At 42.3% G+C, this 16,809-nt stretch overlaps 1 protein-coding gene across 1 annotated transcript in view; it reads right to left on the bottom strand.

Moving 5' to 3' along the window:
• Positions 1 to 1,023: 1,023 nt before the first annotated feature.
• DYRK4 (dual specificity tyrosine phosphorylation regulated kinase 4) overlaps positions 1,024 to 16,809 on the bottom strand; it is a 31,133-nt gene continuing 15,347 nt past the window's right edge. Inside the window, exons 4-16 of the mRNA XM_069003961.1 lie at positions 15,338 to 15,421; positions 13,856 to 14,005; positions 12,609 to 12,744; positions 11,290 to 11,453; positions 10,796 to 10,932; positions 9,780 to 9,920; positions 8,022 to 8,160; positions 5,871 to 5,952; positions 4,970 to 5,142; positions 4,348 to 4,408; positions 3,674 to 3,803; positions 2,840 to 2,985; positions 1,024 to 1,498 (exon numbers count right to left, since the gene is read on the bottom strand). Of these exons, the coding sequence (XP_068860062.1) occupies positions 1,272 to 1,498; positions 2,840 to 2,985; positions 3,674 to 3,803; positions 4,348 to 4,408; positions 4,970 to 5,142; positions 5,871 to 5,952; positions 8,022 to 8,160; positions 9,780 to 9,920; positions 10,796 to 10,932; positions 11,290 to 11,453; positions 12,609 to 12,744; positions 13,856 to 14,005; positions 15,338 to 15,421 (1,770 nt within the window). The 3' untranslated portion in view covers positions 1,024 to 1,271. The remainder of the gene's footprint in view (positions 1,499 to 2,839; positions 2,986 to 3,673; positions 3,804 to 4,347; positions 4,409 to 4,969; positions 5,143 to 5,870; positions 5,953 to 8,021; positions 8,161 to 9,779; positions 9,921 to 10,795; positions 10,933 to 11,289; positions 11,454 to 12,608; positions 12,745 to 13,855; positions 14,006 to 15,337; positions 15,422 to 16,809) is intronic.

Here is a 16,809-nt window from a genome sequence, read left to right as displayed (position 1 = left end):
GTCAGGAATGTCTGCATCACAACAGGATGGTATCTGTCTGCCAAAATACCCTTGTAATTCTCCACTCAATTACCCTCAATAATGGGCTATTGCCCTTCCTGGGTCACTAATTTTTCCAGGTGTTTCTTCAGGAGTCCCAGGATTTGCCTGAAGCTGAGGGGATGATCACAGCAGTCCACTTTCCCCGAGGTGACTTCAACCATTAACTGATTCAGCTGTACCTGTCAGCTTGCTTACTCCTGTAACACTTGGAACTGTTTGAGGGCCGTTTCCATATCCTTTGGATTTTCCTTTTGCAAAAGAGCCTGTGGGAGTGTGCTGCTATCTATGGTGACTCTAAACACCTCTCAACACCTATTTCCCTTGGGGCTGCTGCAGTGTCACTGCTAAAGTAGCAGCTGCTTTTGGTAGGACAATTTTCTCATTATTCCTTTTAAACTGAATTTCTAGCTATAAGCTCCAGAAATGTAAGAGGTGTAGTGAGGTGGGTGCTTTACAAATGCAGTGAAAAGACAGTCTGTTGTTCAAAGAGTGAAATATCTAAATTAAACACATTAACCCATAGAAATCCATTTGGTTTTTGTTGCGGTTTTTTCTGAGTATTAAGTTAAACTTCCCATGAAGGACAATTTTCCCAAATCAAACCAGCTTGCTTTAATCCGTTCTTCCTGTTGAGCCCCTGCAGAAATGGGCTCAGAATATCACTCTGCTTTGTTGTTGCTAGAGAGCTAAAGAGCATAATTTACATTTCTAAATCTGCTAGGAAGGTGTGACAATGGTTTCCATCTAGTGGCTTCATATAAAAAGAGGAAGATGGAGAAGGAGGAAAATGAGGATGCTGGGTTTGATTTTTCTTACTTTTTTTATACATAAATATATCCAGTAATCTTATCTATTAATTATTCCTGACTTATGCTGCTGTAAGTAAAAGGATTCAGATTCTTCAGTCAACACTCATTAGATCCAGGAAAATATAGAATTCAGAAGTCTGTTATAACACCAAGAATAAGCCACTCTCCACCTCTATGGTCTCCATTTTATTGCTGCTGCTTGTGAAGAATCTCTGATCACAAGGATGTAGATGAGGAAAAGGAATGGTTGTCAAATTCTGTTTTGGTTGGCTAGATGATTTCAGGGTAAAAAGAACATTAAATATACTTACAATGTGCACAGCCCATGAACAGACAGATATAGCTTATATTCCTGAGTACAAATAATACCTACAAAATATACTAGGTATGCAACTGAGCCAGTCATAGCTTGGCTGTGTGTTACTTAATTGGTGGGAAAAAAAGAGATGTTTTTGGAAGAGCTCTTTCGCCACTGTCTTCCGCTTGATTGTATTTAATAGGCTTTTCCATGTGGTTTTCCAAATATTTCTCTGGAATACCGTGCTTCCTTGTGTTCTGCACATCATTTTCTGCTGTGCCTGTGAAGGGAGTCAGTCTGTCAGCCAGTTCACTTCTCACTTTGTCAGCTGCATTTTTCCAGAGATTTTCTGCAACAGTAAATCATTAAAATGAGAGGGTAAGACTGCAGACTCTTAACAGCAGGTAAAACACAGGATTGACACAAACTCCCAGCAAATCAGGTGAAAGTTTTCTTTGGGATCTTACAACCCCCACTGCTGCATTCTTTGGCTCTGAAAGTGAGATGCACTGTGGTGTAGTGTCAGGTACTATTTTGCTCTTAGCACGGAAAAGGGCTTTCCATGTGAATCTTTAGCACTTCCAGCCTTCCTGCTGGCAGCTGACCTAAAACATAAGGCATGCAGTTCTACACAGGTGAGGAATGGTGCCCTTACCCACCACATTTTCAGTGGCTGTTGGGGTTTTAGGAGCTCTCTTGGTTTTTTTTTCTGTTAAAGGAATTTTCCCCATTCCTGCTTTTAGGGAAGCAAATGGCTGGGTACTTAAGAAAAACAAAAGAGCTGGCTGCTTTTTTGTTTCACCTGGGGTGTGTGGGCAGTTCAGTCTCTGGCATTCGGACAGAGAGGGAAGCTGCTTTCTTCGGCTGCTTTTCCTTCTGCTGGAGAAGCCCCAGGATCCCAAGCCCGCCTTCCCTGCCCCACTGGGAGCCGGGCTGTGGCCGCCCTGCCCTGCCCTTGCTTGGAGCCTTCGCTACGCTGTAGCCGTGCTCACCCTGCCGGCCCAGACCTCCCGGGGGCTCCCCGCTTGGATACATCGCGTCTGCTACCAGGAATTTGTGCTCGTCCCTGCTGCTCCAGCCTGCCGTTCCAGCCTGCTGTTCCCAAGGCTCCGGCCGGACACCGGGATCGGCTGCCCAGCGGTTTGTGAAGCCTTTGTCCCATCCCTTCCCGGGATCCCAGGGCACCGGTGCCGCGTGTTCCCCGAGCTCGCTCCGGAGCGCCCCCTGCAGCCGCGGGGGAACCATCGCACCTGCCCTGCTCACCGGGAGCCGCCAGCGCCCCTGCCGGCTGCGAGCGGAACTGCACCCGAGGGGAAAGGGCCCGACAGCCGAGAAGGCTGGGACTGGGTTTGGGATTGTTTGCTGTTACTGCCAGAGTTATTGGTGTTTGTTTGACTGGTTATACACATATAGATATATAATAGTAAAGAACTGTTATTCCTATTTCCCACATCTTTGCCTAAAAGCCCTTGACTTCAAAATTACAATAACTCGGAGGGAAGGGGGTTGCATCTGCCATTCCAAGGGAGGCTTCTGCCTTCCTTAGAAGACACATCTTTCAAACCAAGACAGTGGCCATCCATTACCTCCACACTTTCACCTCGCCTTACTCCGGGCAGATGACACTAAACACAAAGAAACGCCAACCACTGATATAAATGCACGCAGTTGTGAGGTAGAAGATGCTTACGAATTGTCTCTCTTCTGTTTTCCAGTACAGAGAATGAGCCATCGCTCATCTTCCTTGGAGCCTGTGTTTTCCGGAATATTTTTGGCTCCTGGATCCACGCGTGTTTCATCGCTTCATCAGGAGTCATGCGCAGGGAAGGTTCCCACCTTAAATCCACAGGAGACAAATCATTATTCAGCTATTTCTAACTGAAAATTAGTACAAGGCAAAAGATTCAGCCCTGTCTTTTGAAAGTCAGGTCATGAGGACATTTTTTTTGAAACAAAATAATTTTATCTTTTTACCCTAAAATCGTGGAAAAATGTTATGTGACCTCCTCCATCCTTCAAAACCTATTTACGTCAGCACTGTGCTGATCAAACCCTTTGCAGCATCAGAGGTGTTATTAGGGTAGGGAACCAAAATTACTTGTTTAAGGTTTGGTTTTTTGCTCCACTGAAATTATTTTCTGAAGGTTCTGATTCAACCAGCAAACCAAAATGGATCAATGATTCACACAGACTTGGCAAAGAGAGAACACTGAAAGCAGCCTTCTTGTGAAACAGAGTGGGATGATTTTTTCTTCCCTCCCAATGTAACCACAAGTTATCAGTTCCTTTAAGATTTCTTTAGGAAAGTGCTACCGAACTGCTAGAAAGACATTTGAAGTCAGTGCTAAAGAAGACACAGTAAAGTGTCAATAGTTATACAAATGATGCCACGTGGAAAACAAAACAAAACAAACCCAAAACACCTCACCAAAAAATAAAAACCCAAACCCAACAGATAAAAAGATTTTAAAGGCACAAGAGAATGAAAGAAAAAACTAGCTTGTTGCACACGGTATGAACTCACATTAGGCATCCTTTCAAAAAGTCCAAGAAACCAGCATCATGGGTGTTCAGCACTGTGCTTAGATCCTTGGAGTCTGGGCATCTCTTTTTGCCTTTGCTGTTAGTCACGGATTTAGGAAAACCTTTGGAATCTTAAAAAAAAAAAGACATGCTCAAAAAAATTACATTAAAAACCTTCACTAAATACTTTAAAAAGTTGCATAAACAGTATCTGTGTCCATCCCACTAACTTCAGTTTTGCCCTGATGGATTGATAATCTGCCAGAATTGTAGCAAGCAGGATTGGTTACATCCTAGAGACTACATCCTACACTTCGTTGATTTGCTTGCTTTGAGCAATTTCCAAACCCAAATTATACACAGAGAAATGAACAATGTAAATTAGTTCCCAGAGCCCACTGCATTCCTCTTAGGAACAATATTTTTAAGGATTTCCCTATCACTTTGGCAGTTAGAAGCCCGTAAGACATGAAGAGCAGAGTTCCAGGTTCGTTTGTAGGCCTCATGTTGTGCTTTTGCCTTTTTTCCATACCTCTTCCTGGAAGTATTTTTATCCGCTAGGAATTAGCTAAAGGTCTCTGATCCTATGCCACCAGTGCTATTAATTAGTAGATTAATTATTAGATTAACTACCAGGAGGGGATCCAGCAAGGACAAATAATCAGAAGAAATTACCAAAGAATGTTCTCTTCCTTGACGCAGCCTGGATAAAATCAGCTGGTGGAAGACCCAATACCTTCATAGAAAATTAATTCAAAGAGTTACTCCTCATTTCATAAAGATACACAACAACCATCAGGTGAGATGTGGCATTTTGCCCTCCATATGAAGTTGAATGTCTACAAAATATTTCCTCTTATTGTGGAGGGAATTAAGGGATCCCTTAGTGCTGCCTGTACACATCTTTATATCAAAAATAGTGTGGCAGCAGGACCAGGGCAGTGATTGTCCCTCTGTCCATGGCACTGGTGAGGCCACAGCTCAAATCCTGTGTCTGGTTCTGGGCCTGTCACTGCAAGATGGACATTGAGGAACTGGAGTGTGTCCAGAGAACGGAATGGAGCTGGGGTAGGGTCTGGAGCACAAGTCTGATGAGGGGAAGCTGAGGGAGCTGAGGGAGCTCAGCCTGGAGGAAAAGAGGCTCAGGGGGGACCTTCAAAGACCCATTTGGCTGCATTAAACCTCCCTCTCAAAAGCCAGGTCATAGCCAATCATATGTCATTATTGCTTGAGATTTCTCTTTGTTGCTGGTGGTGCAGTTTATCAAATGGGTATGCAAATCAATCTCAAAAGTTACCTCCATGATGCAAGCAAGTTGGTCGGCTTCATTTTCCCCTGGGAACAGCGGGTAGCCTGTGTAAAGCTCTGCTATGATACAGCCTAAGCTCCACATATCAACAGCCATAGCATAAGGATGACCAAGAATCACCTCAGGGGAGCGATAAAAGCGGCTCTGAACATAGGTGTACACTGTGTCAAAAATTAGACAAGAAGCAAAATATCACAGTTGGGACTGAAATGTCAGCTGCAGATTTCACAGAGAAGTGGCATATGTTCAGGCATCATAAATCTGTCTATCCACGGATTGCTCACATAGGCTCTGGAAACATTTTCTAATCCCATCCTAAAAGTAATGGGTGATACACTTTCCACTGTTCTATTTAGAAATTGGTCTTCAACAAGTTTCACTGAAGGAAATTTTTCTACTAATGATGAGATTCAGCTTATCCATGCTCATTTTCCTATTTCAAGGCGTTCCCTTTGCATCAATCAACAGTTCCTAAATTAAAAGCACAGTTCCCGTTTCTCTCCCTGTAGTATTCATACAAAAGGTACCAATTATAATTTAACCATCTCACTGAGAAAGGCTCTCTGGACCTGACAAACTTCTTGATAAGTGAAATATTTGGATTATTATTACTCCTTAAGTTTGTTTCAGCTAACCACTCCTGAAAGTGTAATTCTGATTGCAACAGGAGTAGAGGAGCTGATCAGGCTTGGGACAAAGAAAAAGAATGGTAATAACTCACTTGTCTCTACCAGTATTTGCTCCACCACCAGTGGCTGAACAGTTCATCAGGTTCTAATTAGGGGCATAGGTCAATATATTAGCCCAATCAAAGAAATTGTTTTTCCACATTATTTAAAATTAAGAAAGCTTATTAAGAAAATTACATCAACTTGACTTTTCTGCAAACCTCTTTGGTCTTCATAGCAGCTTGATCCAAAATCAATAACTTTGACTGAACCTTGGCCATTGTGGTATAATAGTATGTTCTCCTAAAAAGAAAAAAAATTACAGGGAAAAGAGGGGTTTTAATATTAAGTTAGTGAACACTTGGGAAAATCAGAATGCAAATCACATTTACACTTCTCTGCATAATGAGAGCTTCAAAATTCAACCTCCTTTGGAATGCATTTGCTAACCCAAGGAAGCAGCCAATAATGGGCATTTGGGCAAAGCAGAGGGGAGATTTGGAAAGGTACCCAGGCTGCAGGTGAGCCAGACAGGGCACCAGCGAGCTCCCCGAAACCACTCCACAGTTCCTCCCTGCACAGCTTGCTCCAGACTCGATGTCAGCTCACCTCTCTCCACCTGTGTGCTGCACAGGCCTCAAGGGAGGGATAAATGGACAAGGCATGGCCCTATGGATTCTTAGCTGGGTGCAGGAGGGTACAGCACTGGGTGCCTGCAGTTCCAGCTGGAGAAGTGATCCTTAAACAGCCTGCTCAGGGATATGTGCACTGATGAGCAAACACGGCCTTCAGCTCTCTTCTGCAGAGATGAGTTTTATCCTCATTAAAAGGCTGTCTAAATGAAGGATTTCCTTCTCCACTCCTCAGCAGACAGATGGTTACCTTTACCAACCAGTTTTACAGTGATTATATGTCAGGGCTTTGAAGGACTGAACACTTCCCAGGTGGATGCCAAACAATGATGAAGTGGTTTCTTGGGTAATTAGCTCATAAGGAAATGCTTCATGTGGCAGGAAGGAGAAGCTGCTACTGGTGAAAGTCAAGGCAAGGACTGATTTCCACAGTCCTGGTGCTCTGGTAAGGGAACCAGCATCCCCCCTCTGCAGCTCAATATCCCTTCGTGCTCATGGTAGGACTCTGTCTCTAATACTGAATCCCTCACAATGCAAGGGAGCTGATCAGAGCTGGAAAACCAGGATCAGCTGGAAAACCAGGATCAACTGGAAAACCAGGCTTTGGAAGCAGTCATTACCTAGCATAAAGGCCAGAGAAGCTCCATATTCTACCTTATGTTGAGAAATATCATAGGAGGCAGATGGGATAACAGATGTGAGTTTCAGGCAACATAAATTAATGAAGCTGTACAATTGTTGAATGAGAACAAAATTGTCTTCTAGTTAACTCACTACATTTTCACTAATACATTGCTCTATTTAAATACAGACTACACTAATTGATGCTGCCAACGTCATTCCTTGTCAGTGGCTGCCTGGAAACAGATTTCCCATTGGGCTAATTGGTTTTGATTCAGATATTTGGGTTATCTTGCAAGCCTCTCTTCTCACTGCAAATTGGTCTGGCAAAGATATTGGCAAGACAGTGGGTACAGACAGTACGTGACTTCTCAGAATTCTAAACCAAGATACTTTTAGAAAAGTGAGAACAGAATTTTATCCTTAGCATTTTTACCTGAGAATTTATTTCTTTCTTTATTGGTTCCTTTGCCCTTTTGAAAAGGAAATCAAGAGAAACTTTTGCTTGAGGTGAAAATAGAATAAATACTTCCAGAAATCTCAGAAAATTGCAAAAATTTATATTTGGGGCTTAAGCAGAATGGAAACGTTTCACTTATCATGAACGCTTAGCTGATACAGCAGCAGGAATTGGATGACAGATGTTCCTCCAGAAACAGGTGAACACCCTAAATACTGGTCTGTAGAATTCCTTTGCCATTTACTAGGCTACTTAATTTTATAGTTATGCCTAAGAAATTAAATAGACTTAACAGGATAACCTGAAACAGGCTGCCTTGTGAATACTCCTTGCATTACAATGTCCCTCATGTTGAAATACTTAATTTTACAAGTACTTTTCTTTTTCTCTAAGTAAAAAGTCATTACCTGAATTAGATTCATATTTGTACACATTTTGGCAACCAAATAATCTCATTTAAAGCTTTGGTGAATGAACTGAATCAATGGTAATAATCATTTGACTGTAGCATGAATATAATCTGAAATAAACTACAGCTTCTGTACAAACATCTTACTGGGTTTTAGGGTTTCTCCTGACAGTTCCTCTCAATCAATACAGAATAGGATAAGCTCATTTATTCTGTACAGAATAGCAGGTGATGAAATGATTGTACTTACAGGCTTCAGATCACAGTGAATGATTCTTTCCTGGTAGAGCACTTGTAAACACCTCAGCACACACCGAGTGAAGTGGCGAATCAAAGACAGGCTGAAGCCTTGGAAATTGTTCTTTTTGATCAACTCATACAAATTTATTCTGTGGGGGAGGAAGAAGCACCAGAGAGCAGATAAGAGATTGGGGAATTTATTTTTAAAGGCATGATTAGCTTCCAGTGCATTAGGAGCTTGTCTTCCCACATGAGGGAGGACCCATGCAGAGGAAAATGACAGCTATTTTCCTCCCTGAGAATGCTGCTCTGCATGTGATATGCACAAACACCTCCCAGATCTAAAGCAGATGTAAAATCAGTGAACTTCCTTGCTAAACTCTCTGCTGTTAAGCAGCTGTGCTGATTTTCACCAAGAACAATAATCATTCAGGAACTGAAATAAATTTTCTTCTGTCTCCTTTTGCTGTCATTTCTCTTTGCTTTGGCATCTTGAGTAAATAATTTCTGTCTAAAGGTTTTTAACCAGCAGTAAATATTTCTAGATAACCCCCCATCAATTCAGGTCTCATTAGGTTTTTATATCCCTGCTGTGACCATCACATCTTAGCTCCTTCCAGTAGCCCTGCCCACTAGCCTGGAGAAGGGAAGGTTCTGGAAGAACTCATTACAGCTTTCCAGTGCTTTAAGGGGCTTATAAAAAGGAGGGAGAGAGTTTTTTATAGTGATAGCAAAAGGACAAAGGGCAATGATTTTAAACTGAAAGAGGAGCAGGTTCCGATGGGATATTAGGAACAAGTTCTTCCCTGTGAGAGGTGTCCTCAGCACTAGCACACGTCTGCAAGGACATGACCAACTGGAGCTTTCTGCCTTCCCCACTTGAGTGTCCACTGGTAGCAGGCACGGCCCATTCCTTTGGAATTAAAGGTGCCAAGTCTTAATGGAAAAGATCACAAATCAAAGGCTTTTCACTGTATTTTAAAGGCAATAAAAATTTTACCAGACAAACATTTTTCTATGACAACCAGTCTTCAACTCCTCTGTAAAGAGCTAAAGATAGTGGCTATCCCATTTCCCTGTGTGTTTCCATAGCAGCTTTCAGAAAAGACTGCTCTGTGTCTTCCCTGGAGAGGCGTCACCTCTTACCCTGTGTGCCTGTAAGTGACAGACTCACAGGCAGCAACACAAGGGATTTAGGTTTCTTTGGGATCAAGCTGTCCATATGATGCTGAATCTTCAGCAGGGGCTGTAACACATGCAGCAATGGGGGTTTTACTCTGAGGGCTGGGTAACTGTGGGAAGCCTCCATAATTCCAGTTTGAGTCCCTGATTACAAGAAGGCTGGTGAATAAAATGATCTGACTTCTCCAAAATGCCTCCAGAATTCCTCCTAAGATGGCCTGCAGCAAAGATTCATAAAAAGCAAGAAGCAGTTTTATTTTTAAATTATTTGATATTATTCATATTTATATACCCTGAAGTTTACCAGTCCTGAATTTACTCTTTTCCTCACAGGTCTTTCGGGGAAGAAGACTTCAATACCCAGCACAGAAAATAAGGGATGGATCATGTCAATGCCCGTGTGAAGTCTGAACGTGGCCTTTTTCAGTTCACCTTGGGTGATCAAAGGCTCAGTTATGCAGTCTGTATTTAGACAGTGTTCCTTTCTAGCTGCCAATTCTTCTGAAGAAGACATAAAAATTAAATCTTGTAAGGCACAAGATCTACAATTCTCCTCAAAGTGTGTGTAAAGGAAAATATACTTTACCCCAGCAGTTCAAAGGCGATACAGAAGTGATTGCGAAAGTAGAAGTATTCCTTCATGTGGATGATATTGTGAGTATCATCTTTGTCTTTCTTCAGCAGAGCATCAAGGATCTTCACTTCCACCATAGCCTGGCTGTGAAACCTGAAATATCACATGACATGAGAATGGTGACATCAACTTTTGTTGATGTCACCATTTGTATTTCTGCATTTGTATTTCTGCAAATGCTACAAACACCACGAGCTTACTGTAAGCTCAGCAGGTGGGACAATTATTAAAATGTTTCATTCACCTCTGTTAACCACAGTAATTTTGATTTCTTATGGTTGATTCCTAGTCTAAATACACTGGCCTTACATAACACTTCAGGGTACCTAATTTGACTTGTCTGAAAAAACCTTTAAATGAAAAGGTTTCCAATGAGCATCCAGACTAAAATCCTGGTGCTCTCAAGTCTATAGGAATGCTTTAGTTTCCTTGAACAGGGCCATGATTCACACCTACCACACTCAGACAGCGGGTTTTGAAAAGCATCTTTACACTTAGTGTTCACTGAGGGGTAAAATTGAACAGCTGAACATCTGTTTCATTGACTCTGCTTCAAGCTCACAAATTCGTAACCAGCCACTTAACAAGAAGAGGTTGCTTAGAACCACAGTGTAAAATTTTTCATTTTCAAGCAAGCGATGGGAGCCCTCCAGCATATTCCTGTGGTTTTGGAGCCTTGTGGGGATGCTCCCAGCTCTCAGTCCTGCCAGGCTGCTTACCTGAGTTGTGTATTCACTGTGCAACAGATAGAGAGACCTCCTTGTGAGCCTGGAGAAACTGTACTTGCTTTTCCTAGCCTGTGTCTCCTCTTGGTCCAGTCCAATTCCTAACATCCTCTTTCCTCATTCTGCCCTCACTGTGTTTAATGAATGTACAGGAGGTTTGGTTTTGTTCACACTGTCACAGTTTGCCTCTGCTTCTATATAACAGGGGTGATTGTACTGGTTTAAAGTAAGCAGGTATCTCACCTTTTCTTATTCCTTATTATTTTCAATGCCACCAACTCATTGGTTTTGTGATCCAGGCATTTGGCCACCTGCCCAAACGACCCTTTCCCAATGACCTCCAAGACTTCGTAGCGGTAGGCAATGTGGTCATGTAAAACCTTCAAAAGAACACAAAGAGTTCAGATTCAAAGAGTGCAACAAAGACCAGGCTTCCAAGTAGCTCGGGTGTGTTTGAGCCTGCTGTCCTTGATGATGGTGGGTTAGCTGCAGGTGAAGTCTACATTAAATAAGGGTGACAAGGAAAATCCCAAGTGATGCTTCAATAGCCCACCTACCTTGCATCAACCCTGCTTGACATGCAAAGTGGATTCTCCCCTGAGCTTTAAAGGCATGTTTTCACTACATGAATTTTTATCTTGAAACAACATTTATCTCACAGACAACACTCAAGAGCTGGCATAATATCACTACAAGCTTATTGAGCTCAAAATGAATACCATAATTTTTCCACTTACCTTTAAGTAGGAACCATGCTCATCATCATAACAATTATTATTCTGGGTTTCAGGCAAACCTTCAATCTTTTTAGCTTCCAGGCCAAGAAACCAGAGCTCTGTATAATTGAAAATTTCTTTTTGCTCATAGACTGTTAACTGGTTTCTAAAATTTTTCAAGGCTTCTAAATCAGAAAACAAGAACGTAAAACCAAAAATCAATAAAATGTCAGAAACCTGAGGGCAAAGTGCTTTTACAATGGAACATTTCACAGTAGAGCACACCACTTTGAGCAGGATGCTGAGAAAAGCTGTTAGAGGTCCCTTCCAACTAAGATTTCTCTGCTTCTACATTTTTGAATAAATTTCTATTTTTTTTTTTCTGGCTTGCAGTATTAAATTCAATAAAACAGTCAACATCTGTCAGCAAGATTTTAAGAGAGCTTAGATTAAAATTATTTAATTGTGAGGGCAGTTATGTATCTAGATGTTTTTGAAAATCCCATCTGTTGTCTATCTGCTCCCTCAGGCTCCATAACTTACATAAAAACTTACATTTTTATTGGTTTGATTACCATATTTATAAAATGGCCGTAATCTCTAAAAGCTTTAAAGTACTCATTTTTCTGATAAAAATCATCAAACTCAGATGCCTGACGTTAGGGATTAAATGGAGCCCATATCTGCTTTTCTCCCAGTTCTGATTCTTCCTGCATAGAATTTCAGCTGCCCTAACACCTCCACTCCCATCATTTAAATGTGGATATATATTCAGACAGGAGCATTATAAATCAATGTGTTGCATGCATGTGTGGGTGTTTTGTTAAACAGCGGCAGATCTTCATCCAGCAATGCAGGGATGCTAAATCATTTCAAAGCAAGAGGCCACTACTTTTTTTTTTTTCCTTAGACTCCTTCTAGAAATAGATTAACTCTGTCAGAAACTTTCTAGATCTGAGAACTCCCAAAATGTGATTTAGCCCACATCAATAAAATGGGACACAGCCACAAGCAAGTGGGAAAGGGTTTTATCCCTGTAATAGAATATTGCTGTCATCTACCCTACCTAAGTCTTAGACAAATATACATTCTTTTTTATACTGCATGTTTCTCTCCTGTATTCGTGTTAGTCAAATCATTCTCCTATTGAGTACCTCCCCAACCTGGATAGTTAGAAATCACTGAGTCCCATCCATATTGCTGTAGTCTAAATTGTTAAATATTTCAGCAGCCATTTAGCATGGCACCTCTGATCCCTGAGTATCCTGACTGTACACACTCCTCATCTGTGCAGGCAGCCTGTCACTCCAGTCCCGGTAGTTTATCCAGGGATATTCTACCTGAAGCTGTCATAGGCAGTTTGACCCCAATGCTGGTGTTCTCCAGTTCAGATGGTTTTGTCTGGACTCTGGTATCACTCTCAGGAAGACTGTCTGGAAGGTCAAATTGGGGAAAATTGCCTTGAGTTCCATTTTCCTGCCAAGCAGAAAGAAAAAGAAATTAAAACCTGCTATATTCACAGAGACAAAGCTGCAATATATTTTGGATTACTTGAGTAATCTCTATGTCAATTTTGTGCTGAGACAGAACAAGCGAGCTTGGGCACTAGAACACCCTGCTTATTCAGACAGCAAATTCTGCCAAAAGCACTGAAGGCTCTTGGACCTTTATGAAAGATAAATCTCTATAAATGAGAGAAGGAAGTTCATCTTCCAGATTCATTTAGTATATGGACTCTCTATAAATGTTACCTATACCAATGCTGGTCAGCCTTGGAGGGCTGTGGAACAATTCCTCTTGGAAACCATCCCAAACCAAGTGAAAGACAGGAAGTTGATTTGGAATAAACAGTATGGATATGCCAACAAATGGTGTCTGAACAACTTGGTTGTCTTCTCTGATGAAGTGATTTGCTTGGCCAGTGAGAAAAAAGCAGTGGGCATTGTAGACTTTGCCTTGAGCAGGGCCTGTGACACTGTCTCCCACTGTATAGTTGGAGCCCAAAGAGTGGGAGATGAACTGGATAAATGGATCATAATGTGAGCAGCCTGCTCCAAGTTTGCTCTGCTTGTAGTGAGAGGTTGGGCCAGATGTCCGTCAGAGGTCCCTTACAACCTAAATGATTCCTTAATTTATTTACTATTTCTCATCCTTTGAGAAAGTCCTCACAAAAGTGGGGCAGGATGGAAACAAAAACACCTCAGCATCTCTCAGTGCCAGAAGGGTACCAAAGCCATATTCAAAAACCAGCACATGATTACCAAGACAAGGAGAACCCAGGTGATGGGATATGGACTAACCAGAGGACAAGCTTAGTCACCACATCCTTGCAAGAAGTCCTGACTGGTACCACTTCCATACAAGCATCTTGGTGCTTGTGGGTTTGAGTTAAGGATGTGTGCAAGTAAAAACGGGTTCTTTTCAAAATGAAGCATCTTCCCATACTTGTCTCTAATTCTGACACTTTTTCTCTCTTTCCCCACGCTTACACGTGTGACACTTTGGCACTGACAACTCTCTCAGTGGTACTAAGAGAGAGGCTGGTTCACCAGGCAAACAAAATGTCCAGGAGCTATTTATAACTCACCTGAAGAGAGGGGAGGACACTCTGCAAGCTCTTATTTGCTATTTGAGGCAGGCTGCTCTCAAAGGGGGGAGGGTTTGCAGCGTCCACAGCCAGGCCATGCTTCACTTGACCTTCCAGATGTGGGAGGGAAAGGACACCACGACTGACTCTCTAAATAGAAAGCACAAGGAAATGTCACATAACGACCTAGCAAGTAGTTCTGTGCCACACCTGTGAACACCAGAGGGATTCAAATCCTTGGAAAATGTGTGTGATTCACTTCTGACACCTAAAGGCAAAGGGGAAATGCTAAGGCAGCTCCAGCTGTAATAACGGGCAGCAGGAGATTGTCCGGGCAATCCAGCACATTTTAGGGAATGAGATTCCCCACAAGAACACTTCCATCCAGCATCAGAGCAGCGACTGCTTCAGCTGCAAAGGGTGGATGGGTTTGGAAGCCCAGCAGCCATTCCTGGCAGCAGGACTCCTGCAAGTGAGGAAAATAAAGCCCACGTAGGGTAATAAGTAGGCATGAAGTGTCAATGGCAGAAAATATCATTAACTATTCCCAGTGGCAAAAGAGAAAGTGGGACTGGACTGCTGCCAAACACCAGGGGTGGACACAGTGGGAAGTCGTTCCTTCACTGGTTTCTCCATATTTCCTTCCCCCTCATTTCCTGTGGAGCTCAGTTCAATGGGGCCCCTTTGTTGCACTCCTTATTAGTGAGGAAAAGGCAAGCTCTTGGCAAACTTTCCTTAAAAATAAATGCTTATGATCATTTAAATAATCCAGGATTACTAGCCCTTCCTAACTTCTCCATTTATTATTTGCAAAACATTTTTATACCATTTGTTAATTACAGTCAGTCATTTAAGGGTGCAGTTCTATGAATGTCTTGTATGTATTTTATCAATGCCTTGAATACCTCTAGTCAGAGAAGTCACACTCTTAGCAGCAAGAAAAATCTTTCAGGTAGACTATTTCTTTGGTAAATAATAAAAAAATTATTTGAAATAGATCTGAAATAGATCAGCTATACACTGTGAAATGCAGAATAAGGTCCAGAGAGCTAAAGCTACAACCCTGATAAACCTGTGAAATTTTTATCCTCAGGGAAGCATAGAAACACATTTGTCAAGCTTTTGGCAACAAAGGTGAGGTTTGATATTTTCTCAAAAAGCAAAGGAACAATGCTCTCAAGCCAACCAACTTCAGTAAGTATGTTTTTTATTCCAATACTGTGGAAAAGCCTTTAAAACCTTAGATGTGGGATTCCAGTGGACTTTTCCCAAAAGCTTCAAGAAACAAAAGTGATTTGGCAGAAGAAATGCCTCAAATGCTACTGAACACTTGCAGGCATTTGGGACAGTCATCCAGCCACACAGGAAATGGAAGAGGACAGGGAATAGAGGACTTGCCTCTGCCCATGTTCATTTATTATAAGAGACCACTTTATAAAAAACCATTCAGGTATTTTTGAAGTCAGCTGAAGAGTCACATACCTGATGGAAGACTCTGTTAGAGCCCAGATGATCCCTCTCTTGAACAGCCAGCTGAGATTGAGAAAAAGTATCCACATGGGAAGACTGCAAACATGAAGCGATGCTTTAATAAAAATTATTCTGGAGGAAAATAATTATGGAATATCTGCATGATTTCTGTGTTTCCCTCCTTTGTGGCAATGCCTGTGCCAACACAGGGTGTGAGAGAGGGCCACAAAAGCTGCTGAAAACATGTTACACTCTGCCAGTGCCTCTCTCAGTTGAGCAGCTGTATTGTGGGCTGGGGCAGAGACAGTTTATTTTGTTATTATGCCTCTCAGATGCTTGGTGTGCCCCTGTGCCCAGCCAAGGGGAAGGGGGCCCTCTGCCATCCCTAAATATATACTTGGAAGCAGGTAGTGAGTCTGCTTAAAAGGACAACTTTAAACTGCCTCACAAAGTAGATCGTGAGCCCATCCATTCCTAAAAGCTGCATTAAACTGATTCAGCTTGTGGTACAGATTTTATAAAAACAAAATCAGGGTTTAAGTTTACTGAGATATAGAAAAAACCCCATTGGCTCCAATGGGCAGATAGTATTAACAATAAATACAAAAAACCCATGGGGGAAAGTGCTAAGCAGCTCACCATTTTAAGGAGTTTGCTGGTGCTTTCAGCAGTTTTTTAACAAACATGGTAAGTAGCATTGTACATTTCCACCCAACAGTAAACTGCAATGAAATGAAGAAATCTTTAGGATAATTTAGACCTTGAAAACTCCATGGCTAAAGCAGATTGGAGCTCTGCTCTATAGGCTGAAGTGAACCCCACTGGGTTTGGTCAAAAGAGCTCCTGAAAGAGTCTGTCTGAGCCTGGAAGAAGCAGGGACAACTCAGATTAGATGCTGCACCTGTGCCAATACACTGCAGATATCCATATATAGATATAGATAAATATATGTGTATATATATATAAGCTGTAGTGGGTGAGGGATGCTTGCATGCAAACTGATCCACACACACACTGTGACCTTGATCTATCCAGGGCACATTAGCATTGCTACACACAGGGAGATCAAACTGAACATACATCGACAATGGCTCTGGTACAGAGCCCTGAACAGAATCACAGACTGGTTTGGGTTGCAAGGGACCTTAAATCCATCCATTTCCAACCCCTGCCATGGACAGGGACACCTTCCACCAGACCAGGCTGCTCAGAGCCCCAGGCTCCAGGCATCCACAGCTTCTCTGGGCAACCTGTGCCAGGGCCCCACTACCCTCACAGCCAAGAATTTCTTCCTAATAACCCATCTAAACCCACTCTCTGTCAGTGTGAAGCCATTCCCCCTTGCCCTGTCACTCCAGGCCCTTGCCAAGAGTCTCTCTCCATCTTTCCTGTGGGCTCCCTTCAGGCACTGCAAGGCCACAGTGAGGTCACCCCAAAGCCTTCTCCAGACTGAACAACCCCAATTCCCTCAGCCTTTCCTCACA

This window comes from Aphelocoma coerulescens, chromosome 1A, assembly GCF_041296385.1.
Source record: "Aphelocoma coerulescens isolate FSJ_1873_10779 chromosome 1A, UR_Acoe_1.0, whole genome shotgun sequence".
In the NCBI taxonomy this organism is placed as follows: Eukaryota; Metazoa; Chordata; class Aves; order Passeriformes; family Corvidae; genus Aphelocoma; species Aphelocoma coerulescens.
Note: the sequence above shows the minus strand (reverse complement) of the source record. Positions and strands in the feature narration are given on the sequence as shown.